Source organism: Neolamprologus brichardi, chromosome 3 (assembly GCF_056152115.1).
Source record: "Neolamprologus brichardi isolate AB-2024 chromosome 3, ASM5615211v1, whole genome shotgun sequence".
Taxonomy (NCBI): Eukaryota; Metazoa; Chordata; class Actinopteri; order Cichliformes; family Cichlidae; genus Neolamprologus; species Neolamprologus brichardi.
In genome coordinates, this window is record NC_142106.1 from 59943540 (window position 1) to 59971211 (window position 27672).

The 27672-nt window shown below is 41.0% G+C and overlaps 1 protein-coding gene across 26 annotated transcripts in view; it reads right to left on the minus strand.

Annotated features, from left to right (window-relative positions):
- LOC118453432 (protein NLRC3-like) overlaps positions 1 to 27672 on the minus strand; it is an 815502-nt gene that overhangs the window by 451807 nt on the left and 336023 nt on the right. For 4 of the 26 annotated variants that reach the window (XM_087837945.1, XM_087837967.1, XM_087837959.1 and 1 more), the window contains 2 exons: positions 12569 to 12742; positions 5820 to 5993 (listed from right to left, as the gene is read on the minus strand). The exons of 6 other annotated variants lie outside the window; for them this stretch is intronic. In XM_087837945.1, coding sequence (XP_087694071.1) covers positions 5820 to 5993; positions 12569 to 12742 — 348 coding nt within the window. Of the gene's footprint in view, positions 1 to 3732; positions 3907 to 5819; positions 5994 to 8049; positions 8230 to 9396; positions 9571 to 12568; positions 12743 to 15619; positions 17421 to 17622; positions 17637 to 17885; positions 18328 to 19309; positions 19454 to 19667; positions 19787 to 27672 lie in introns of those variants that run through there. 16 more of the 26 variants (XM_087837956.1, XM_087837976.1, XM_087837955.1 and 13 more) reach the window with 14 other exon arrangements.

Sequence of the window (27672 nt, forward strand, 5' to 3'; positions counted from 1 at the left end):
GGATCTGTGCACGCTCACAGAACAACATCATTTCACTAAATGGATGGACTGACCTCAGCCTACAGATGAACTGGTGCCAGAGATCATAAAGAACATAAAACAGTCAAATTCAACACTTTTAATGGAAATATGATATTAATGCTGCAGACAATCATGAACCTGCTGAATTCATGAACATCAAGAATGCAGCGAGTGGTAAAATAAAGATTTGACTTCAGTGTGCTCAGTGTTACTGTCTATTCCTAACATATTCCTAACATGATAGCTGCACTTTACAGCTCTAAAACAGGAACTGACACATATTTAAACTCTACATGTTACTCAGTACATTCAGTTCTGACACTCGCCCACAGTCCAACAAAGGAAACATGGAGATCACATCAGTTTGTCATCAAAGTCTAATTATTAGGCCAACTTAACCTGTTATTATCTCGTTAACTCATTAATTGATTAACGCCAGCAATAATTTTAATCACAGTTTTTAAAATTGTGATTATTGTGAAAGTGCTCACTGGCTCTGAATATAAAAGCCTACTGCATTTTATACTGCATCAATACTTCTGCAGCGCTCACATGACCCAGGACAGAAAGAAATGGGCGGGGACAGAAACATGGAGACAGGTACAGATCTTTGACATGTTCATTTTAAACTGTTCCAGGAGGCAGTGTTGATACAACTAAAGTTATCTGGAAACAAAGTTGAGTTTTTTATCACCGGAGTACTTCATGTCTGAAGTATCACTTAAATGCATTACACGCTGTTGATGGCAGCAAACAAACCACCCAAACAAACAGAGGTGGGAGGCTTGGGCAGACTACGTAGATTCAGCTTGTGGGAGGAGTCTAGATAAACCAAAGAAAGACAAGCTAACAAACGCCACAGTGAGGTGAGTAGCTACAAACTGCAGGCTGATTAGTGTTGTTGAAGAAGTCGGTCTGAGGAACGTTCTTAGAATCAACAAATGACGGCATGTATGAGCCTCAAGATGCACTATCACAAGAAGAACACATGAGCTGTAGAAAAAGGAGAGACTACGAAAGCCACGGTGTTACAAGTCTACATTCAGAACAGACCTGGAGACACGCAAGCAAAATGCCAACATTGTATATGTGAAAACTGCTGCTGCACTGGAGCCAGATTCAGGGAGCTCAAGTGTTTGCCCAGATCTTACTGAAGGAACAGAGGGTTGTTGGAGGGAAACCTGTGGAAGCAACAACATCCGAGCCACCAGAGAAAAAGTTGGCCCTATTGGTGCTTCATCAGAGTGTGATTGTGAACAGGAGGAAGACTCAGCTGAGAACAGAGTGGTGGATACAGAGCAGAGCCCACCATCAGTACAAAGGCCTGTCCATTAGAGTGCTGCTCCAAACATGCAGCACATGTACTTGGCCACAGCTGCAACATCTGTACCTGTGAAAGCTTGTTCTCTGTTGCTGCTCATATTGTACAGAAGAAGAGAGTTTCTTTATCATCAGAAAATGTCAATGAGCTTGTGTGTCTTAGCAGCCGTCTCGGTGCAGAGGAGGAAGAACATGTCAAGTCAGAGGAAGATAAATGCAGTTCATGTTGTCAACTCAACCTGGACTATTGAAGGAGTTTTTCTTTGTCTTGTTTCTGACTGAGATTCTCCAAAGGAAATCCAGCACAAACACAAACTTCACACACTCAAAGTCCCTGCACAGTAAATGAGCTGATGAGCGTTTGTGCTGCTCCCTGATAACAGAACAATAGTTCTGCTGCTTCCTGTTCTGAAAACACACATTTATAAATGTTCACTTGCTGTTGATCAAAGGTATGTTGGTGGCTCTGGACGCTGAGGGGAACTTTGTAAAAAACTAGATCAAATGTTAACGTCCTGGCAGAGGCAAAGAAGTTTGATTTGATATTTGATTAGATTCATGTTTCAGCTCAGACTGACAGAAATATTTTAACTGCTACTGTGTTAAAGGGAACACTGCTGTTAGAAAGCACCTGATTTGTTTCTGCACACTGAATGTTGCACTTCTCATACTGCAGTACTATTAAAATAAGTACACAATACACTACTTTTGAACTCATGATTGAATGTTGCTGTAACAAAGCCATTATTGGTGATTCAAAGTGTTCATGGTTTCCCAGCACAATAAATGATTGCACAAGTGTGACTGATCCACTTTCTAATGTGTGTGTAGCCCACACTGTTTGTCCCTGTGTCACAGGTGAGTCTGTGTATCCAGGTTCTATGAGGAGAACAGGATATAGTGACTGAGTCCAGCAGCTTAAAGTCTGACTCCATCCTATATTTAAATAACTGACACCAACAACTGAATACCTTTGCCTTTGTGTAGCTGACACTTCATTTTAATGTCCTTCTATTCTGGTTCATCTGGTTTCAGTTTCTATAAGCACACAGGTTTCATCAGTGACTCTATGACCTCAGTAATCTTTTCTGGGCCTCAATGCTCTGAGCAAAGCTGCACATCACAAGACTAAATAGAAATGAATCAGTCTTTCATTTCTCACTGCTGTTTGACGTCAGCTCTCAATGTCCCACCATAACCCATGGAAAGAATTACTGTCCATCCAGGCTCCTGAACATGAAGCTGATGAAGGTGGAGTATTGTGAGGGCTGATGGAGGAATCCAGGAGCAGTGGGTGGATGGCAGCATCAGCATGAAGGATCAGTCTGAGAACACATCATCATCCACAAAGAAAACCAGTCTGAGTGTCTGACGCTCTTGTTAGAAAGATGCAGTTCCAGCAGTTAGCTTGTCTGCTAGTTAGCTGAGAGCTAACTCACTTGTACATTGAATACCAAACTGTGTAAACCCGGGGTGTCAAACATATGGCCCATGGGCCAAATCCAGGCCTTGAGATAATTTCATGTGTCAAATATTGATGAATTTTCAGGCTTGCTGATAATCAATGTGAGCACGGCTGAGATTTTATTCTGATGAGCAAACCATGTGTCCAAACACTTTAAGAGACAGACTGGGATCATACCATTATGTGAAAGAAGATGGGAATGTTCCATAGACAGCAAGGGTAGTGGTAGAGACCAGGTACATAGAGAAATGGGAGCTGTATTGAAATGCAAGCGTGTCAGGAAAGAGTGAAAAGGCAAAATGAGCAGCATCTGGCTGCATTTCAGTGATATTGGAGACCACAAAGCTGAGTGCAAAATTTATATAGGAGATATACAGGAGACGCTGAGAGTAGAACTGATAAAATTAGGAGCTGTGAATGAATACTACATAAAATAAACTATATATAAAGTGTGTCTGAATGGCAGAGATGCAGAAATATGTGCATATAGCACAGAGCCACAGCTCAGTGTCTCAATGAGTCTCACAGACCTGAATGTGCTTTTGAAGCCATTTATAATTATGACGTAATTCTTGTTTTTTAAACATGAAGCGCAGTTTTGGACATTCAGTTACTGCTGGTTCAGTGAATTTCAGTTGGACAGTGATGAAACCTGCAGTCTCAGAATCTCTGAGAAGTCTGCTTTCAGCACGCAACAGCATTGTTGTGTTGTTTGGATTCACCTCTGCAAACTCATCACTGTTTTACCATCATGTTTCTACTTAGACAATAACAAAGGAAGCAGTTCCCAGGAACTACTTCCTGTCTTGTTAACATAAGAGTATTTTGCCCTTCAAAACACTTCCACTTCTCCTCTTATTAGAGGACTGCCTTATTATTACTCTGCTAATTCTGTCAGTTGATGAAAGAAAAATGCTCGATCTCACCTGAGAGTTTCCAGTGTACAGTGTCGACTTTTCAGTCCTTCAGACAGACGCATCACGCCTGAATCCTTCAGGTTAATGTTACTCAGGTCCAGCTGTCTTAGATTAGAGGTCTGAGAGCTGAGACCTGAGGACAGAGCTTCACAGCTTCTCTCTGACAAGTCACAGTGACTCAGTCTGAAAAATAACAGATAAACAATTACAAAAATAAAACACTTATGTTGAAGTGTAATGAGATACTATTATATTTAGCAATATTTAATCTTGTTTTTGTCAGGAAACTGAGCACTTATGCAGAGCAACATGTTGAGAGAATCAGAGGAGAAGAAGTGAAGAGAGAACAGCACTAAAACAACACTGAATTTTTTAGTGTGCTTTTGATATCAACAAAATGTGTCAAATTTCTTTATTTTGTATTTGTTTTAGTAGAATTGATGATTATCACTTAGATAACAACCACAGGCCAGGTCTAAATTGCACTTTGGTAACAGTTACACCCAGAAATATTTCAGAAATGTGGACAATTTGTGCTCCAATGTATTCAGTATTGGACAAACTGAGTACCGATGACCACTTAATAGTTTTGATATTTTATTTGAGTTTTTCCCACCTGATTTGTGTTAACTAGAATAAACATTTAAAAACTAAAGCTATGATCACATATTTACTTACAGAGCTTTTTTGGAGGGTTTGACCACTGGCAGCAGCCTCAGAAGAGGCTCATGTTCTCACTTAGATCATCTATTTCTACTTACATTTCTTTCTGGGAAAAATGGGGATTACTTTGAAAACTATTTTCCCCAAAAATCAGCCATGGATTAGTAAATTACTCCAACATCTTCTCAGTCAGAAGAAGCTTTCTTGTTATGAGGGAGAGAAGAAAATGTCCCACCATAACCCATGGAAAGAATTACTGTCCATCCAGGCTCCTGAACATGAAGCTGATGAAGGTGGAGTATTGTGAGGGCTGACGGAGGAATCCAGGAGCAGTGGGTGGATGGCAGCATCAGCATGAAGGATCAGTGTGAGAACACATCATCATCCACAAAGAAAACCAGTCTGAGTGTCTGACGCTCTTGTTAGAAAGATGCAGTTCCAGCAGTTAGCTTGTCTGCTAGTTAGCTGAGAGCTAACTCACTTGTACATTGAATACCAAACTGTGTAAACCCGGGGTGTCAAACATATGGCCCATGGGCCAAATCCAGGCCTTGAGATAATTTCATGTGTCAAATATTGATGAATTTTCAGGCTTGCTGATAATCAATGTGAGCACGGCTGAGATTTTATTCTGATGAGCAAACCATGTGTCCAAACACTTTAAGAGACAGACTGGGATCATACCATTATGTGAAAGAAGATGGGAATGTTCCATAGACAGCAAGGGTAGTGGTAGAGACCAGGTACATAGAGAAATGGGAGCTGTATTGAAATGCAAGCGTGTCAGGAAAGAGTGAAAAGGCAAAATGAGCAGCATCTGGCTGCATTTCAGTGATATTGGAGACCACTAAGCTGAGTGCAAAATTTATATAGGAGATATACAGGAGACGCTGAGAGTAGAACTGATAAAATTAGGAGCTGTGAATGAATACTACATAAAATAAACTATATATAAAGTGTGTCTGAATGGCAGAGATGCAGAAATATGTGCATATAGCACAGAGCCACAGCTCAGTGTCTCAATGAGTCTCACAGACCTGAATGTGCTTTTGAAGCCATTTATAATTATGACGTAATTCTTGTTTTTTAAACATGAAGCGCAGTTTTGGACATTCAGTTACTGCTGGTTCAGTGAATTTCAGTTGGACAGTGATGAAACCTGCAGTCTCAGAATCTCTGAGAAGTCTGCTTTCAGCACGCAACAGCATTGTTGTGTTGTTTGGATTCACCTCTGCAAACTCATCACTGTTTTACCATCATGTTTCTACTTAGACAATAACAAAGGAAGCAGTTCCCAGGAACTACTTCCTGTCTTTTTAACATAAGAGTATTTTGCCCTTCAAAACACTTCCACTTCTCCTCTTATTAGAGGACTGCCTTATTATTACTCTGCTAATTCTGTCAGTTGATGAAAGAAAAATGCTCGATCTCACCTGAGAGTTTCCAGTGTACAGTGTCGACTTTTCAGTCCTTCAGACAGACGCATCACGCCTGAATCCTTCAGGTTAATGTTACTCAGGTCCAGCTGTCTTAGATTAGAGGTCTGAGAGCTGAGACCTGAGGACAGAGCTTCACAGCTTCTCTCTGACAAGTCACAGTGACTCAGTCTGAAAAATAACAGATAAACAATTACAAAAATAAAACACTTATGTTGAAGTGTAATGAGATACTATTATATTTAGCAATATTTAATCTTGTTTTTGTCAGGAAACTGAGCACTTATGCAGAGCAACATGTGGAAAGAATCAGAGGAGAAGAAGTGAAGAGAGAACAGCAGTAAAACGACACTGAATTGTTCAGTGTGCTTTTGATATTGACAAACTCTGTCAAATTTCTTTATTTTGTATTTGTTTTAGTAGAATTGATGATTATCACTTAGATAACAACCACAGGCCAGGTCTAAATTGCACTTTGGTAACAGTTACACCCAGAAATATTTCAGAAATGTGGACAATTTGTGCTCCAATGTATTCAGTATTGGACAAACTGAGTACCGATGACCACTTAATAGTTTTGATATTTTATTTGAGTTTTTCCCACCTGATTTATGTTAACTAGAATAAACATTTAAAAACTAAAGCTATGATCACATATTTACTTACAGAGCTTTTTTGGAGGGTTTGACCACTGGCAGCAGCCTCAGAAGAGGCTCATGTTCTCACTTAGATCATCTATTTCTACTTACATTTCTTTCTGGGAAAAATGGGGATTACTTTGAAAACTATTTTCCCCAAAAATCAGCCCTGGATTAGTAAATTACTCCAACATCTTCTCAGTCAGAAGAAGCTTTCTTGTTATGAGGGAGAGAAGAAAAGCAGCTAAAATCAGGTGTAAAAGTAAAGCAGAGCATAAGTTGAATAAAGAACACTCAAGGCTGGCTTGGAAAGGAATGAAGTCCATGGTGGGGATGCAGAACAAGGAGCAAAGATGAATGTGATGGTGAATCAGCATAGGACTTGGACTCATTTGAACCCAGCTTTGATATAATTGATTTCAATGAAGAGCTTTGTGATTGTAGCAAAGGGCTGGTAGCTCTGAGAGTGACACTGATGAGGTGTCTATGAAGGTTCGCAGTCATCTAAAGACCTTAGAAAAAAAGGCATCTGGACTTCTTTAAGTTTCTTGAAGACGTTTCACCTTTCACCTCTCATCCAAGAAGGTTCTTTATTTCTAGGGTCAAATGGTGGAGAGTCCCAGATTAGCCTGTGTACAAACAGACTTCAGCCACAAGAGAGTGAGTGTGAGTGAATGAGAGCACACACAGGACACTCTGATCTCTCAATGTGTGTGACTCAGTGAAAAAGAGGATTGTACTGGATATACTGTGACTGACAAAGAGAGTTTAAAGAGAAAGGTGTTTGGATTAAAATGGATTATGCTAAAGTGAACATGCTAATGAAATCTCAACTGACTGAAATGTGAAGTGAAGATAATTCAGATGTAAAAGAGAGAGGGGGGGGGGTGATAATAAGGTGGGGCTGAAGATCAGTGAAAGGCATGTAAACACCTGATTGGTTTAGTAGATATCAGATCAACAGTTTCACAGTTTTCCCAGTGGATTATAACTTTAAGAAGATGTGACATTCATCAAGGAATCCTGCTCTCCGGATTATTTCCATGAACACTGAGCTGGAACACATCTACAGTGCTGAAAGTGCCCATCTCATCAGCAACTTCTCTGTGCACATTCACTTTTCAACCCTTTGTGAGACACTAAAGGTGTAAATCTGAGTATTATTCTATGTTAGTGCAAACACCTCTAATAGGTTGGTTTAGTCTTTACAAGTCATAACTTCCCTTGGAGTCTGCGGTCCAGGCTTCTAAAATCCTCCTAGTTTAACAACCACTACAATCTAGAGGAGAGCTGCACTAACAGGTGTGACTGATGAGATATGACCTGCAAGGATACTCATGTTAATGTGTATCAGGACAAGCAGGGAAGACCTGGACATCAACTCTGTCAGGCTGCCTGAGTCCTCTCACCCACATCAGCTCAGAACTCTACATTATCTACTGAGTCAGACTCAGAGGATCAGGGATCAGAAGTTCTAAAAGAGTAGAACCAGACTTCTTGTATAGAGGTGTGTGGGCCTATTGATCCACAGTGTCAGCACAACTTTCACATCATATTCATCTCAGCACAATTAAAACATGGTGACTGACCTCAGAGTTTCAAATCGACATCGTGGATTCTCCAGAAGGACACACAGATGCTTCACTCCTGAATCCTGCAGGTTTTTGCAGTCTACACTCAGGTCCAGCACTCTGGGATACGAGGGGTTGGACTTCAGTGCTGCTGCCAGATAATCACAGCTGATCTCTGACAAATCACAGTCCTTCAATCTGAATAAAAAATGAAAGATGTAAGTTTATTAGACAAAGTGTGAGCTTGAAATCATTCAGTGTTTCATCATCTGTTCAGAGCTGAAGAAGGTTCAGAATGTAGAAATTTAGAAAATGGAAACTCCAAACAGCTGAAGCCAACAGGAAGCAGCTTCAAACAAACACAACAAGAGAAAAAACTCTGAATGTTTCACATTAAAGTCGTACATTTATCATAAAAACATGAAAAAAGTCGTGTTTTTCCTTCCAGGAACAACAAGGCTTCACTTTTAAAGGTGAAGTGTGAAAGAAATGGACATATTTGAAGTCCAACACCTTTTTCCAGTCACATTATTAAAGCAGACAAACTACAAGCTCATTTTCATTCCAACAAGTCATCTTCTGACCCTTTATCATTATTGTTATTATTCAATATTTATGGAGGATATTTTTAAATTAGGCTCAAATATGTGACAGACATTTCATCCCATGTCAGTTTGGCCTCATCCTGGGCAGGATTATCCAGCACACACTCTGACCACAGGCCCAGGGGCCACGCACAGCTGGGCTCCATCCAAGAGACAGGAAACAAACCAACTAAATAATAAAAAGCACCATGTGATCTTCTTACATCTTCAACACAAACATACATTCCAAACTTTATTTCTTTTCTTTTTTTTTTAAATAAAGCTCTGACTTGTATTATGAGTCTGTGGTCTGGGAGAGTGTCCTGTAACTGTCTGCAAAATACAGTAAATAATGACCAATGTTGGGCAATTAATTATATAGTTACTTCTTCAAAAAAGTTACTGAGTTTTTCAAACAACAAAGTTTTGTTTGTAGCTGTTAACCTAAAAATGCAGCTAAGGCGTTTTTTTTTTTTTTTTTTTTTAAAAAACAAACATTTTAAACTATTTACAGAACAATCAGCTGTTCTGCATCAAATCTGATGCCACACAAATTATTTGTGTCACTCCAAAAAATAATTTCTGTCCACTATGAGATAGAGGAGAACAACAGCCTGATACCTGCAGGCCTAACAACAGGAGATGTATCACTGCTGTAACACCTGTAACATTCAGCAGTCGCTTGAATGTCAGTATAATATCAGCCTGATGTCTGAAGTTTAGTGTCAGCACAACTTTCACATCATATTCATCTCAGCACAACTAAAACATGCTGACTGACCTCAGAGTTTCAAGTCCACATCCTGGACTTTCCAGGAAACCACACAGATGCTTCACTCCTGAATCCTGCAGCTTGTTGTCACTGAGGTCCAGCTCTCTCAGATGGGAGGGGTTGGACTTCAGTGCTGCTGCCAGATAATCACAGCTGATCTCTGACAAATCACAGTCCTTCAATCTGAATAAAAAATGAAAGATGTAAGTTTATTAGACAAAGTGTGAGCTTGAAATCATTCAGTGTTTCATCATCTGTTCAGAGCTGAAGAAGGTTCAGAATGTAGAAGTTTAGAAAATGGAAACTCCAAACAGCTGAAGCCAACAGGAAGCAGCTTCAAACAAACACAACAAGAGAAACAACTCTGAATGTTTCACATTAAAGTCGTACATTTATCATAAAAACACGAAAAAGTCGTGTTTTTCCTTCCAGGAACAACAAGGCTTCACTTTTAAAGGTGAAGTGTGAAAGAAATGGACATATTTGAAGTCCAACACCTTTTTCCAGTCACATTATTAAAGCAGACAAACTACAAGTTCATTTTCATTCCAACAAGTCATCTTCTGACCTGGACTAACAACACTGGTCTCTTTGTGCAGCTGGCTGTGAGACCAGTGCTCAGGGAGCGTCTACAAAGTGCAACACTGAAAGAACATCACACACTAATTTGCTTCCATCATCCAACCTTAAGAGGAAACCGAGACGGCTCCCCTTCAAAGTAAAAGCTGCTCCTTTTGGACACAGTATCAAAGAAAGTCTACAGTATAACATAGAAAAGAAAGAACAAAGTTTTGTTTGTTTTTAAATTGTGCAGAAATAAAACTACACTAAGCTCAAATATGTGACAGACATTTCATCCCATGTCAGTTTGGCCTCATCCTGGGCCGGATTATCCAACACAAACTCTGACCACAGGCCCTTGGGCCACGCACAGCTGGGCTCCATCCAAGAGACAGGAAACAAACCAACACAATAATAAAAAGCTCCATGTGATCTTCTTACATCTTCAAGACAAACATAGTAAAAACATGAACATATTTGTTTCCTGATAAAATGATGTGACAGGTAGAACAGAGTAAAGTGGTGGTGTTACAGCCTTTCTCCCCTCTGCTGCCGAGGCTGTTAGTCTCTTCCAAACTCAGCTACAGGACTTCCAAATGAATGAAAGCAGCAGAAGTGTCTTTACAAATGAAAGAGGAAGAGGAGAAGAAGAAGAGAGGAAGGCCACCTTGACCATCACTCCAGCTGAAAACATCACACTACCATTAAAGTTGGTGAGAAAATGTTGAGCAGGATGAGCTGCTGGCTAATCTGGAGGCTGTAGCAGAAGCTCACAGTCACTGTGGATTTCCACTCCACTTTCCAAAGCTCTGGCTGCTTCATTTCTCATCTCATATCAGAGACTTTAATGCTTCAGTGAAGCTGTACTGTAATGTTTCCTTTCCATATTCAGCCCAATGTGCTCTGTATTGTTTTATGCAGGTCATGTAAACAGGGATGAACAGCTGATTTCAATATAAAAGGTTGGAACTGTAAAGAAAAAAAACAGAACTCATAAACTGAAACTGATTTCATTTTTTCAGCTGGAACATTTTAGTTGTTCCTTTTTCAATACATACATAATTATATTTACAGTAAGTCTTATCGTTCCCATGTCAGTCACCACCAATGTTTCCTCTAATGTTTCATGTGTCTGAGCGAACACAGAAACTCCCTGAGCGGTCCCTTAGACCACTGTGAGCAACAGCAGACGTGTGCACTGTGGTCACGCCAGCGTCTAATCCATCCAAGTTACATGTTTATTAAAATAATCAAATCACAGCATTTACATTTATGTTAGACTACTTTTAATTAACCATTTTAGCCCACTTACAATGAAAATTTAAAAAAAAAATCTTGTTCATGACCTGTGTATGTTAACACTATTGGAAGTAAAAATAACTTGAACTATTTTTTATAAAGCTCTGACTTGTATTATGAGTCTGTGGTCTGGGAGAGAGTCTGTAACTCTGTCTGCAATTAATTATATATTTACTTCTTCAAAAAAGTTACTGAGTTTTGCAAACAACAAAGTTTGTTGCAATAAATAGTGAATACTATCGTTGTTATAAAAAATGATATTATTCAGGAAGAAAACCAAACATTGCAGATATTTTTATCATCCATCCATCCATCCATTCACTTCCGCTTATCCTTTTCAGGGTCGCGGGGGGCGCTGGAGCCTATCCCAGCTGTCATAGGGCGAGAGGCAGGGTACACCCTGGACAGGTCGCCAGTCTGTCGCAGGGCCAACACACAGGGACAGACAACCATTCGCACTCACATTCATTCGCACATTCACACCTAGTGACAATTTGGGTTATCCAATTAACCTATCACCACAAGCTGCATGTCTTTGGACGGTGGGAGGAAGCCGGAGTACTCGGAGAGAACCCACGCAAACACGGGGAGAACATGCAAACTCCACACAGAAAGACCCCGGCCTGATGTTGGAATTGAACTCAGGACCTTCTTGCTGTGCGGCAACAGTGCTAATCACCGTGCCACCGTGCTGCCCAATATTTTTATCATAACTCTGGTTTTACGTGGCCGATCAACACAATGTAAAAACTGGTATAAAGTCCACACTTTTTCCATCAATTATTCCGTCTGTCCTGCTCACATCTCCAATGGTTGTACACGTTGTCATTAACATGGCTTCACTCCACATCAGGCGCTTTGCTCGCTAAAACACCGGTGTCGGCACATAAGGACGCTGTCATATGCTACAAACAGCCTTCTGCTCCTGTACTTTAGTAAACACATAAATATCTCCAAGTACACTTACTTCAGAAACTCTATTAAACTCATTACAAGTTTTCTTCAGCTTTAAATTACTCACAACATCAGCACACATGAGTAAACAAAGTAACTCCTACAGCTACTGTTCAAGTTTAGTCATCTTTAATACAAATAAACATTATTATGAATCTCACAGCTACCTCCTCATTGAACTGAAGAATAATTCTGTTTTACAATTAAAAGAAAATTTGTGACTGTAAAAACATCTTCAGACAGTAATTAAGAATCTCATAAGCATATCCAAAGATAAATAAAAGTTCACCTGCCAATTCTATAAAGCTTGGTTGTTTATACAATAATATCATTTAATGATCAGCAGTTGGGATGTTTGGATCCTGACCTGAGAGTTTCCAGTGTACAATGTGGACTCTGCAGTGCAGCAGACAGAAGCTTCACTCCTGAATCCCGCAGGTCATTCTTACTCAGGTCCAGCTCTTTCAGACTAGAGGACTGGGAGTTGAGAACTGAGGACAGAGCATCACAGCTTCTCTCTGAGAGGTTACAGCCACTCAGTCTGGAAGAAAACAAACAAACAAATTAATTAAATCAGTCAAATGAAACATTTTTTAATGCCAGCATACAATACAATTATTGGTTAACTAAATAGCTTCATTAAAACACAACTCTTCTTCTATATCAGCACTTACTCCTTGTAAGCTCCACCTGCTCCACCTTCTGAGTCAGACGACATGAAAACAAACTGTAAATCTAGTAGAAACATGATTGGAAATCTTCTCAGATCCATTTGTACATTTAGAGTCTGATACTGAAATATAGCAACATGGACATTCCCAGCAGCAAAGGGTTCTTGCTGATCTGAGCTGGCTTGGCCCTGGCTTATTGAAGATTAAAGAAAGCGGAATCAGCTGTTCAAAACCCCACAAGGCTGCCCACTGTGACTGAAACAATGGGACGGGTCATGACTTCTCAAAATGGGCTCATTGAACGCATCACAGATAAGATCTTGAAGAAACTGATGGTGGTCGTGAGTTCTCAGACTTTGCTCTTTGAGCGCAAAACTGATAACCTCTTGGAGAATCTCGTGGCTCTCCAACGGGAGATTGAGAGACAAGTGACGGACTGTTAGATCAGCTGTGAAATTGACATGCAGTTGTTCGCACCAAAGAAAACAACCATCATTTCATGCTGCTAACATACCGGCGCCAGCTGTGGTCTCAAGGCTGGAGCTGAACATAACAAATCTCACCCTGATGACAGACGGTGTTTAGACTGTTCCTTCCCATCCTAAGCATGCTTATCCCCTCCCGGTGCAGACGGTGGGTCGAGGGGACCAGCACAAATGCTGCAGGCCCGGATGCACTGTCTACACCGGCTGTCTCTCACCTTTTACCCATCCCTTTTGCTTGTCATGTTTTTCTATGTCATATTAAGAGTTTTCATGTGTTCTGCGCTAATGTAATTTTTTATCTGTTCTCAAACTGATCTCCCTGTTGGAGCTCAGTCTGGGGGGTGTTCTTTTTTCTCCTCATCTTTCCTGATGTTTTGCATTTTCCGCTGTTCGGTTCCGGGTCGCTGCTCTAGCGGCTGACCGGCCAGCTACCTAGCCTGACCTGTCTCCCCAATGTGATGTTTGTGTATTGTATGTACGGTTGGCAAGGTCAGTATCCTAATTGCCCCTTGAAAATAAATACAGTGTTCTGAATCTGAATCTGAAAAGATTACAGAAGACGACTCTGTTCAGTAAATATTATGCTCATGCTGTCAAGAAATACCAAAGGTAGGTAAAACTCTGGTTGTTGCAGCCATCCAGTATGACATGCTTTGTACTGTTCTGCTGCAGTTTGTGACACCTGGTTGATGAGTTATGAAGGATGATGAAACAAACACTTCACTCAATGTTTTTCTTCTAACTGGATGTAATTTTGGCAGCCGAGAGTTTTTCACAATCTATCCCAGCTGCAAATAGGAACACAACAAATAACTAACTTTACCCCCTTGGATCCTTATCATTCAAGATTGTGAAAAGATTCTCTACTCAGAGAATACTGGTGATTTTAGATGAGAGAGATGATTTGGAAGATGATGAAGGGGAAGAGTTTTCAGAACTTGAGGCCTTTTGTCTTCACTGTATAGGACAGAGAAGACAGGAAGGCAGGGAGAAGTGAAGAGAATAACACACAGGAAATGGTCTTGGGCAGACTCAAACCAGGCCCTGGAGTCACGACTCTAACTTTCAGTACATGTGTCACCTGTTCAGCCAGGTAAGCTACAGCAGTCAGCAGTGTGTGAGTTAATTTGAAGACAATGATGACTATGAGACAGGTAAAAAAAAAATTACTATCATCAACCAACAAGGGGAAAACGGTGAGCTTGAATGATCAAGCTTTGACCAAGGGTGGCTCACTCCTCGGTCTTCTTGCCCAAAGAGTGAACCACCCTGCATGGCTTTCAATGTGGTGCAACGAAGGCCATCATACAGTACAGGCCATCCAAGCTGATTTTTAACTTTTCGTCCGAGATACCACCTTAAAAATCATCTAGATTAGGATATGTTGGCTGATCTGAATTGTGTTCTAGATCCAATCACAACAAACAGAGAGCTGTTGTGTGTCCAAGGTGAACAGGAAGAATATATACATGCATAAAGTCAATAAAGTCAGAAGGTTTGCTTTAGACTGTGGTGCAGTTTATCATCAAAGACTGACAAACAGGAACCATGCTGCCAATAAATGGCATCAAGTCTGACTTTAGTTTTTTCTTTTTTTGTTCTTTTCTTTTTTTTATTCAAGATTAAATTGCAACCACAGCAGAGATAAACAGGGAAGGTGTGCTTGAGGGGATATAGCTAAAACAGCTGGTTTCAAACTGAAGATGAACTGAGGTGCTGCACCCAAGTCTGCAGGTTCAGGGAGGGACAAACATCTGCTGCAACCAGATTGGAGTGAGAGGAGAGAGCAGGTCAACAACAACAAAGAAACACACTGTGGAAGACCGAAGTAGAGATTAAAGTGGAACTAAGGATGTTTCTCTGGCTGCCATGATTCACTGAGTAATTCAAATGCTTTATTTAATGCAGGACCCACCATGCATGTAAAAGCAAGTGTTTCACCAATATTTGTGACTAAAAATAGACCTGCAGTAGAAATGTATCTAGGAGCATGCATGTGAATATAAAGTATCACAACATTAGGCACATGCAGCCTAAGTGTTTAAACAAAGACTGATAACATAACAGCAGCAGTGATGATCAGAGTTTATGGTGAATCCAGCGTCTCGAGTACACCGAGTTCTGGAGGCATCAAAGAGGTTACAGTTGTATTGGAGAAATCCCAAAACTTTACAAATTCATAAAAAGACAGAAAGCCTGGTGAGATAAATTACTGACACAGTTGGATGTTAAAAGTAAAGACATGAGTACAAATGTACTCACAGAGCTTTGTTGGAGGCTTTGACCACTGGCAGCAGCCTCAGAAGAGCCTCCTCTGAAGCAGAGTATTTCTTCAGGTCAAACACATCCAGACCTTTTTCTGATGACAGTAAGATGAAGACCAGAGCTGACCACTGAGCAGGAGACAGTTTATCTGTAGAGAGACCCCCTGATCTCAGGGACTGTTGGATCTCCTCCAGTAGAGAACGATCATTCAGTTCATTCAGACAGTGGATCAGATTGATGCTTTTCTCTGCAGACAGATTCTCACTGAGCTTCTCCTTGATGTACTTGACTGTTTCCTGATTGGTCTGTGAGCTACTTCCTATCTGTGTCAGCAGACCTCGTAGGAGAGTCTGATTGGTGTGCAGTGAAAGACCCAGGAGGAAGCGGAGGAACAAGTCCAGGTGTCCATTTGGACTCTCTAAGGCCTTGTTCACAGTACTCTGGTGGAGAGATTGAAGTTTTAGTTTGTTAAATAATTTAGATTTCTTGGAGGTTGTTTGTTGTTCTTCAATCAGATTGAGTCCAGAGTTGATGAAGGTCCGATGGACATGAAGAGCAGCCAGAAACTCCTGAACACTCAGATGGATGAAGCAGAATACCTTGTTCTGGTACAGTCCTTTCTCCTCTTTAAAGATCTGTGTGAACACTCCTGAGTACACTGAGGCTGCTCTGATATCGATGCCACACTCTGTCAGGTCTGATTCATAGAAGATCAGGTTTCCTTTCTGCAGCTGATCAAAAGCCAGTTTTCCCAGAGATTTAATCATCTTCCTGTTCTTTTTATTCCAGTGTGGATCTGTCTCAGCTCCTCCATCATACTTGACCTTCTTCACTTTGGCCTGAACCACCAGGAAGTGGATGTACATCTCAGTCAGGTTCTTGGGCAGCTGTCCTCCCTCTCTGATTTTCAGCACATCCTCCAGAACTGTAGCAGTGATCCAGCAGAAGACTGGGATGTGGCACATGATGTGGAGGCTTCGTGATGTCTTGATGTGGGAGATGACCCTGCTGGCCTCCTCCTTATCTCTGAATCTCTTCCTGAAGTACTCCTCCTTCTGTGGGTCAGTGAACCCTCTGACCTCTGTCACCATGCCAACACAGACAGGAGGGATCTGATTGGCTGCTGCAGGTCGTGTGGTTATCCAGAGGTGAGCAGAGGGAAGCAGTTTCCCCCTGATGAGGTTTATCAGCAGCACATCCACTGAGGTGGACTTTCTAGGGTCACTTAGGATTGTAGTTTTGTGGAAGTCCAGAGGAAGTCGACACTCATCCAGACCATCAAAGATGAACACAACCTGGAAGTCTTCAAAGCTGCAGATTCCTGCTTCTTTGGTTTCAGTAAAGAAGTGATGAACAAGTTCCACCAAGCTGAACTTTTCCTCTTTCAGCACATTCAGCTCTCTGAAAGTGAATGGAAATATGAACTGGATGTCCTGGTTGGCTTTGTCTTCAGCCCAGTCCAGGCTGTATTTCTGTGTTAAGACTGTTTTCCCAATGCCAGCCACTCCCTTTGTCAGCACTGTTCTGATTGGTTCATCTCTTGCAGGTGAGGCTTTAAAGATGTCTTCTTGTCTGATTGTGGTTTCTGGTCTGTCTGGTTTCCTGGATGCTGTTTCAATCTGTCTGACCTCATGTTCATCATTGACCTCTGCAGTCCCTCCCTCTGTGATGTAGAGCTCTGTGTAGATCTGATTCAGGAGGGTTGGGCTTCCTGCTTTAGCGATCCCCTCAAACACACACTCAAACTTCTTCTTCAGGGTGGATTTAAGGTTACGATGACAAACTGCAGCTTGAAGTTCTGAATGAAAAGAAAAATAAACACTCAATTCCAAAAAGAACTAATCTTTAAAACATGTTGCTCCATCTTCCATCTCTGGAAAATGTTCATGTTTTTGGGGGGCGATCGTGGCTGAAGAGTTGGGAGTTCGCCTTGTAATCGGAAGATTGCCGGTTCGAGCCCCGGCTTGGACAGTCTCGGTCATTGTGACCTTGGGCAAGACACTTCACCCGTTGCCTACTGGTGGTGGTCAGAGGGCCCGGTGGCGCCAGTGTCCGGCAGCCTCGCCTCTGTCAGTGCGCCCCAGGGTGGCTGTGGCTACAACGTAGCTGCCATCACTAGTGTGTGAGTGTGTGAATGTGTGTGTGAATGAGTGGATGACTGGTTATGTAAAGCGCTTTGGGGTCCTTAGGGACTAGTAAAGTGCTATATAAATACAGACCATTTACCATCCAGCAGCTTAAATCTTTAGATAAATCCACTTACTGCTCTGCAGACGGTCAGCCAGCTCCTCCTGCTTCATTCTCCTCAGGAAGTCCACTGTGATCTTCACAAATGCCTCTCTGCTGCTGCTCCTCTGACTCTCTAAGCATTCTGGGTAATCTGGACTCAGAACCTTCTGGATCTTCTTCAGCTCGTTCTTAACAAAAGTGATGATGTTGTCCTCCAGCAGCTGGAACAGAATATTTATGAATGAGCCAATCAGACTGAAATCATGGAGCCAAACATCAGATCCATGTTGGACACACTGACAATCCACTGGTCTACAAAGAGCAGCATGGAGATGACTGTGAACAGAACAGATGTAACAGTAGTTGTTGTACATGTACAGACCATAAATATGGAGTCCAGCTGTGTTTGATGCTGCTGGGAAGACTGACCACTGGGAACCTCTGAGCTCTGCTGCTCCACTCTGTGGAGGAACCATGAAGGATTAGTTCAACACGGGATAAAGATCCAGGAGTTTCTGCTCAAATAACTTCATCTGAATCAAGTTTGTCAAGTTTTAAACTCTCAGATTGTGAAAATATCGGTCATTTTTACTAAGTTTATGGACGTCCTTTCAGTGGTGAAGTCAGGGATGATGTTGAAGAAGCTCATTAAACTGAACCATCAGCAGATCACTGCTCCAAAACCAGAATATGATCCGAGGTCTCCCTCCACCACCAGAACACCAGCTTTACTAACGTGGTAGATCAGTGTAGTACAGATCAATAACTGATGAGTCATTTGATCAAAATTACCGAGTGCTTCACATCTGACCCTCTGATGTTTCTGTAGACATTTTGCATATTTAATGAATGTCTGACAGTTTTACATTCATTCTATGAATACAGTGGAAATGTTGTGTTATAGTCTCCATGTTTTTTCCAGCATCATAAATTCTTAAGTTCACAAAATTAGATTCTTTTTTCACAGCTGAAAAACAACAACATTTATTCTCTATTGAAATCTGCATCCTCCACTCCAAAGGTCACAATCTGAAGGTAACATCTGGTTTTGTTCCCTGTGATTAAATCTGAGCATCAGTATGGTGGGATTTATCCACTACATCCACACCACTGTGGTTCAGTGTTGCCCTGATGGAGTCTCATTAACAGCAGCCAGTATGATCTAGGCTTTAGCTGCTGGGTCTCTTTGTGACCTCTCAGACTGTTTAACAGATCAGACACAAAGAGAATCAGAGCAGCTCTGTTCTTTAAAGACAAACATGAACCCACTCAGGTCACACTTTCCCCACAGATATGAGCATCACTGTCCTCAAACAGCAAATGACCAAGTCTAACATTTGGATCTTTTCTCTTTCATTGTTTTCTTTTTAATGAATCTTTGTAACAATCTGAGGATGTTTCAGGTCATATTTATCAAGGAAACACAAACATGTAAAGGAGTCATCACAGCTCTCTGACCTCGTTGGTCCAGGTTCACCACTGAACTCTGGATTTTGAACTTTGGACCGGTCACTCCTCACAGACGGACAGCTGGACCCTGCAGACTGTGACCTCTGACCTCTGCAGACACAAACATGATTGAAGCAGCTGTGATCACACAGACTGCAGATAATGCAGCTGTTTCCTGTCAGTAACAGTCCTCTTAGATTAGAGTTCAGCTTTTTACAGGAAAACTGGACAAAACTGATTTTTGTTACAAACTCATTTTCATTTCCTCTCAGCTCACAAACACAGTCAGACAATCAACCAGAATCAACACTGATTATAATGTCAGTGCAGAATTATTTCTGTAACTCAGTGAGTTCAGCTCTCTGACCTCGTTGGTCCAGGTTCAACACTGAAGTTTGGCTGTTGACCTTTGGACCAGTCACTCCTCACAGTCGGACAGCTGGACCCTGCAGACTCTGCTCTGTCCTCCTCTTCCTCCATCATCATCTTCAGTCAGTCTGAGAGGTAAACCACGAACACTCAGTGAGTTCACATTAACAGAAGTAACTGAGTTACAGTCGCTGACCTCTGACTTGTCATGTGACCTAGAAACCAGGTCAATATGTCTGTAGGTTCAGTCATCCAGGTCATGTGATCTAAGGAGCTTGGAGAGAAAAGAGACGTCTTTAAGTTTCTTGTAGACGTTTCATCCAAGAAGCTTCTTCAGTTCTAAAACCAAACGGTGGAGAGTCCCAGATATTTAAACCTGAGAGGGAAAGAGACGCTCACCATTGATCATGTGATGAGTCACATGATCAATGGTGAGCGTCATGGTGGGTCAACAATATAACAACAATATAAACACTTATTTCAAGGAGGAAACTGAGAGCCTTTCCACCAGGAGCACAAACATCTGGAGCACAGACATGTGGAGCACAGACATGTGGAGCACAGACATGTGGAGCACAGACACCTGTGACAGCTGGGGCACAGACACCTGTGACAGCTGGGGCACAGACACCTGGAGCACAGACATCTGGAGCACCGACATGTGGAGCACAAACACCTGGAGCACAAACACCTGGAGCACAAACATCTGGAGCACAGACATCTGGAGCAGCATGTCGTTGCTGTTGGTTGAAATCTTGAAGACTGAAGTCCAGGCAGCTCCAGCAATGATCCACTGATGTGTTTTTATTCCATGTATGAATGTTTTTATTGACAGAGATGACGTTTGTGTGTCAGTGATGCAGTGACAGTTGTTGTTAACTGTAAAGGCTGGTTAAACTCTATGAAACAGATCATACAGATCTCTGCATTTCCTCTTTGTTGTGATCAGTGTTGGTCATTACTCAAAAAAAGTCATTATTACACATATTACACAAAACACTTTAATTAAAAGTAATGGAGTACGTTACTTCATTACTCCTCATAACATTACTTTGATGTTACTGTGTAAAATTAACAAATGAGCATGTAACAATCTAAAGCTGAGGTACAGCCCCACACATCAACACAGATCCTGATGAGGTCACGTGATGTTTCTCTGAGTGTTTATGAACACAAATCAAAGATGAAACAGCACAAAGACACTTCAAAGTGATTCTACTGTAGAAACATGAACAGGTAGAAACCTGCAGCCTGACTGCTCATCACTTTGTTACCTGTTCAAGTTCAGCAGCAGCAGCTCACTTTATTAAGGTGCTGGTCTGGGGTCAGTGTTTACTCAGCTTTAACGTCACTCTGGGTTCTTGACTAGCTTAGCGTTAGCATGCTGTGTGGCTAGTTTAGCGTCAGAGCTCTGCAGGTTTCTCGTGTGTAAATATTAATCACAGTGGCAGTAAAGGAGGTAAAGAGCTGTGACGTCATCACGTACGCTGCGTCCTCTGTGGGCTCTGAGTGAACTCACAAAGTACAAACTACAAGTACACAAACACGAACGTAGCTCAGAGTGGCGGACACACTCGGCCTCGTTGGTCCAGCTGTGAGTCCGTTACCGTGAACTATGGAGCGGCAGATTTGTGCTGGAACTAAGCTGCACACAGCTGATGTTAGCCAGGAAAACATTGCACACTGACTTTAATGGAGAGACCGGAAATACAAACACACACAGTTTGTTGTGTGAAGAAATCAAACATGAGCTGAACAAACAGTAAAGTTCCTAAAGACAAACTGTTAAAGTAGGAAACAAAGCAAACTTACTGTTTCTTCACACACCAACAACAAGCTCCACTCCACACCTGGACACTAAACACGGACACACAGGTGAGCTGCTTCCTGGAAGGAGGCGGGACTCCACCTGAAACTCAGCACAGGTGGGAGGGGCTCAGCTCTGTGTGTGCTGATGTGTTAACTTTAAAAATATGCCGTCTGACTGCTCAGACTGAGTCAGAGTAAAGTTCACATGCTGACGTGTGGAGACATGAAACCTTGTTGTAGCTGCAGGTGTGAACACACTGATCCCAGATCAGCTCTGCTGTATTTGTAACATGAACATTTCTGCTGCAAAGCTTCAAATGTTCAGCATGTTTCTCTGTTTCCAGTCTATAGATCCAGTCACACTTTCTACCTTCACCTGTGCAGGAAAGACTGAGAGCAGAGCTGAAACCAAGCGTCCAATCAGTGAGCAGCATCAACACCTGAGCTTCATTCAGACTCTGTTATTGAAGATGTTGTTGGTACAAAGTTCATCTGCTGCTCACATGAATCCATGAAAGATTTATTTCACTGAATGTTTGTTCAAAGCTCAATTCAACCTGTTGAAGTCATGAATGAAAGTGCAGACTGAGAGTGGATCACATGATGTTTAAGGTGTGTCATGTGACATGTTCAGTATTGTCACACATGTCTAGATTGTCCTTGATATCATAACTGCTCAAACACTGATGATTATATTTGAAGAATTATTACTGATGGCAGCAAAGTTTGAATGGAGCTCTCTGTCTGTGCTGATTTGTCGCCCTCTGGAGGTCAAAGCACAAACTGCATGATGTCACTGTAACAACCACAGTGACAGGAAGTGTTTTTATGACTGAAACACTGAAATGATGCTAACGGCTGTCTTTAGGCTCACTGACAGCAGTGCTGATGTGTTCATGTCAAACACTGGCTCAGGTCAGACTCCTTCATCCTTCTCCAACGTGAGGCCGCCCTCAGACCCACAGGAGCTCTGACCTTTGACCTCCTGACCCTAACCATTTTAGTCTTGTTGCATCTTTAAATGCAAATCCATCCAAATTGTAGCCGAGCAAAAGAAGCTGGAAGTTGTTCTATGAATGATGTTGTTGAAGGAGCTTGGAAAGAAAAGCGTCTGGACTTCTTTAAGTTGCTTGAAGAGGGACTTGGACGTCTTAACGCCCACTCACATCCTGGGAAATTTGATCACAGGAAATCACATGATAGCGTGGGGCTAGATCTCACAACGGGTTCACCAAAAACCTTGGCTGATTGCGACCCACACCCGTTTTCACACCTTGGCTCGTGTGATTAGGTAGAGGATCAACAGGGGCTCCATGTCCCTGAATTTAAACTGAATTGAAACACACCGTGCACAATGCCAAGTTAGATAAGGGTTAAAAGAACAAGATAAGAATAAATAAAAAGATAAAATAAGGATAAAAAATAACTTAAAAAAATAAAATAAAAAGATAAATAACTGCAAATAAGTACAAATAAGTAACTGAAGACACGTGTGGTCTGCAGATGTCGATGTACGTGGATGTACAAAGGAGTTTAATGTGCAAAATGAACTTAGTGTGCAAAGTGACCTGATGTGCAAATTGCAATTTGAGGTTGGTCAGCTGTTCAGGAGTCTGATAGCATTCAAGCAGTTTGTTTCTTACAAAATCATCCAAGAAATGAACCTGAAAGATAAACTGTAATATTTAACCAGACTAGATCTTTGTAATACATTTCTGTGTCATGTTCCTGTTCCACACAGGTGCATACTGTGGAAATCTCTGTGGCCATGTAGTGGTGAGGTTGCTACCCAGTGTGGTTTGGGGTTTAAATAGAGCGGCTATTGGACGAATTTCACCAGTGTCACCAATTTTCTAAAGAAATATATTTCAGAAGGTGCTCTTGACATGAAAATCTCACTAGATGTGAGATGGTCACATCTAGTGAGATAACTGGTCGATTTCCAGACAGAATGAAAATAGCAAAAGTTATACCTCTATACAAATCTGGAAACAAACACCATTTCACAAACTACAGACCTGTCTCTTTACTACCTCAATTCTCAAAAGTTCTTGAAAAACTGTTTAAAAACCGACTGGAAAAATTTACAGATAAACATAAACTACTCACTGAGAGTCAGTACGGATTCAGATCAAGCAGATCAACATCATTGGCACTATTAGATTCAATAGAATACATCACAAATTCCATAGACAAAAAGCAATATGTGGCTGGGTTATTCATAGACTTGACAAAGGCATTTGACACTATAGATCATAATATATTAATAAGAAAACTGGAACATTATGGTGTCAGAGGGGTAGTTTTAGATTGGGTCCAGAGTTATTTAAGTGACAGGAAGCAGTTTGTGGAAATAAATGGTGGTTGTTCCTTATGTATGGACATTGCTTGTGGTGTACCCCAAGGGTCAGTTTTGGGTCCAAGATTCTTCAACTTGTACATTAACGACATCTGTAAAGTGTCCAAAGTATTAAAAATGGTTCTCTTTGCTGACGATACAAACATTTTTTGCTCTGGTGATGATCTGCAGAATGTATTGGAGGATATGACTAATGAAATAAGTAAAATGAAGTTCTGGCTTGATAAGAATAAATTATCATTAAATTTGAATAAATCTAAACTTATGTTATTTGGAAATAGTAGTTTAAATACAAATGCAAAGATTCAAATAAATGGTGTTGATATTGAAAGAGTCAGTGAAAATAAATTTCTGGGGGTAATAATAGATGAAAAACTTAACTGGAGAGCTCACTTAAGATATATTCATTCCAAAGTATCACGTAGCATTGCAATACTATACAAGGCAAAACAGGTATTCGACAGAACATCACTTCATATTCTATACTGTTCACTGGTTTCACCATACTTAAGCTATTGTGCAGAGGTCTGGGGCAATAACTATAAAACCACATTAAACTCACTTTTTACTCTTCAAAAAAAAGCAATTCGAATCATCCACAATGCAGGTTATAGGGAACATACAAACTCACTATTTTTGCAGTCTGAAATATTGAAAATTGACGATCTAGTGAAATTCCAAACAGCACAAATTCTATTCAAAGCAAAAAATAAAGAACTGCCAGGTAATATTCAGAGTATGTTTTTTTTGAAAGAAGGAAGTTATAATTTAAGGGGTTTTTGTAACTTCAAAACAATGAAGGTACAATGAAGGTACGTACCACAAGAAAAGGCTTTTGTGTTTCTGTTCATGGAGTGAAACTATGGAACAGTCTGAATATGGAATTAAAGCAATGTCCAAACATAAAACTGTTCAAAAAGAGTTATACAAATATGATCTTCTCAAACTATAAAGAAAAGGAAAATATTGAAATTAAGTGAATGTCTCTATTTAAAAAAAAAAAAAAAACAAAACAAAACAACTCATGATGTGATTATATAGTATATCAGAAATCTGTTCACTGTTTTTATTACAAATTATATCAGTAAGGAAGCTGACTAAATATTAACTGATAATTTATGGCAAAGGGGTGGAATTAAATAAGTGTTTACTTCTTCCCACTCCCTTTCAACATGTAAATTAATACTTTTTTTGTATGTAATTTGTACAGTATTTTTTTTTCTTATTTTCTTTTCTAAATGTACTTGTATATTGTTCACATGTTGAAATAAAAGTTGAAATAAATTACCAATCAATCAGATGTGGCAACAACCCATCAAATCCACACATGCAAAGTAATCAAACCACACGTTTCCATAGATTATGTGTAATAAAGAGAAATAAGACGGGGAAAAAGTCTTGAACACACTTGCTGCAGTTTGTTTAACACTTTGTACAAAAGCCTTTGTGTATGATGACAGCATCAAGATGCCTCCTGTGTGGACAAATTAGTTGTACACATGTATTCTGTGTGCTGTGGGCGTGGCTCTACACAAAGTGACATATAGTCTCCGAGGTAACCACCATGAGATGCTCAAATGCTCTTAACTTGCACATCACATGTGCTCAGATGTTTCTCCACATCAACAGGGCCCCTTCTATAAACTGTGAGGATTCAGGTCAATGGAAGAAGAAATGACATAAAAGTTTATATTAAATAAACTGAAAATAACAAACCCAAAGCAACAAATGAGTTTTGCATCAATCATTGGTTTTTAATTTGAGATCTACGTAAGAATGCTAATCACAAACTGCTAATGAACTTCTACCATGGAGATCCTTCTGCTGCACACTGTGGTTCAGCTGCTGTGGAGGACAAGAGGAAACTGCAGCGGGTGGTGAGGGCAGCAGAGCGGCCCTGGGCCCGACACTAACCTCCCTCAGAGACATTTATATACTGGCAATGTCGTCCTCAAGGACCCCCTGGACACTCACTCCACCCCCCACCCCTTCCCTCTGGTAGGTGCTACAGGTCGATCAGGTCAATGACAAACAGACTCAATAAAAGGTTTTACCCACATGAACTTACAATGCCCCACTGTGTGAGTGTAGAACAAAGATGTGAAGCAGCATAAGACTCACATGTGATGCTGTCCTACATGCATAGAACTAAGTGACAAAGTGATCATGAAATAAAGAAATGTCCCATCACAGATGTTTTGCTGACAGCTGTGTTCAGCTCACAGAATAAAGAGTTTGAGTCCCTCACTGACTCAAACTCCTTCAGTGACACTTCCAGCCTTGCAGATTAGTTTGCTGATCCTGATGCATCTCTGGAGCTGATGCTGTCCCCCAGCAGACAACAACAACATAGATGCACTCATTAGTCCACTTTACCCTCTAATCATATCTCTGACATCTGCAGGTTGCTCCAGTAGAGACTCTTGTGCAATGCCAGGTGTTTGTGTTTGTGTTTGTCTGTAGGTACACATTAGATATGACCATAGACGCACACACACAAGTGAACACAGGAGCACAGATGGTTTCCATCTCCACCTGCTTCCCTCTTTCTTCACACAACTGTGAGGATGATGAAGAGGTTTCAGGACGAGGTGGTCAGCAATCACAGGATAAAGCAGGGCCATGAAACTCTCGTGCAGCAGATGTTTAATAAGACTCAGATTTAGGGTTCTTTTTTCACCTGGCAGCAAAGTAACAGCTTCACTAATGTGAACAGTCACAATGTTAAACGTTTCTATATTTTCATATATTTTTATACGTCATCTGTTGATGCTGCAGAATAAAGTCTGTTAACAGAGTCCAGGATGTGTAGAGCAGGTCCAGCTCTCCCTTTACTGTGTCCACTTTCATCAGCCCCTGTGAAGTGACACAGAGTGCATGTGTGTCTGTTAGCTGTTGTTTATTGTGAAGAAGACAGATGGAACAAATGAACACACACTTTTAGAGAAATCTGAAAAAGAAACATGTGCTTGGGCTCCTTCTGTGCTCGTCTTTATTAATGCTGATCTTTCTTTCCTGTTTGTTCTTTGGCACAAGCTTCAGTCTTTTCTCCCAGGGCTCCTTCACACTTATACACACACACTTAATATCAAACACAGGACTAAACAGGATATACTAAGTCTGTGGTGTTTTCATTATTACTTGCTAAGTATTTTTCCAGTGGTTTGAAATGTGACTCAAGTCTGATTCTTCTACTGTGTGTGAACTCTAAGCAGCTGCATTAAACACCTGCTTTTCAAACGAGGCTCAATTCTATGACTCTGTGAATGTAAACTTTTGTCACCTGCATAAATAACAATACTTGATCTAGTAAGGACTGCAGTGCTCCTATGATCCCAGCTTATAGATGGAGGCTAGCATAAGAGGCTCACCAGCTAAAGCAGCACACCTGGCTCTCCCAGCCTATTAAAAGCAGCCCTTTGCTTCACCTGCTTCACTAAACATTATTATTATTATTTAAGCAGAGTGGTGTGATTTATGTAGGCATTGCTGTGTGACAGGAGGACTTTTCTTGCACACCCACTGTTGTAGATAGGCGCAGCTTTGGGTCACGTGGTGTCGGTAATAGTAATAGTGATTGCTATATCACCTGTTCACGTCCCGAGGGAATTTTTGTGAATGAGTGGGTGATGGGAGAAGTCGACTTTTGCTGACCGCTCAAGCTTAGAATGTTTATTTTGATCACTGTTTTTCTGGATTTTAAGGATTTGATAACAAATAAAGAAGTTTTTAATCTGGAACTTTGACTTACGTTTTGAACAGCGGGCGCGTCAACATTATTCCCCTATTCAGCTGCTCGGCGACTCAAAGGCTTGACAGTCGCCAATACCCACCA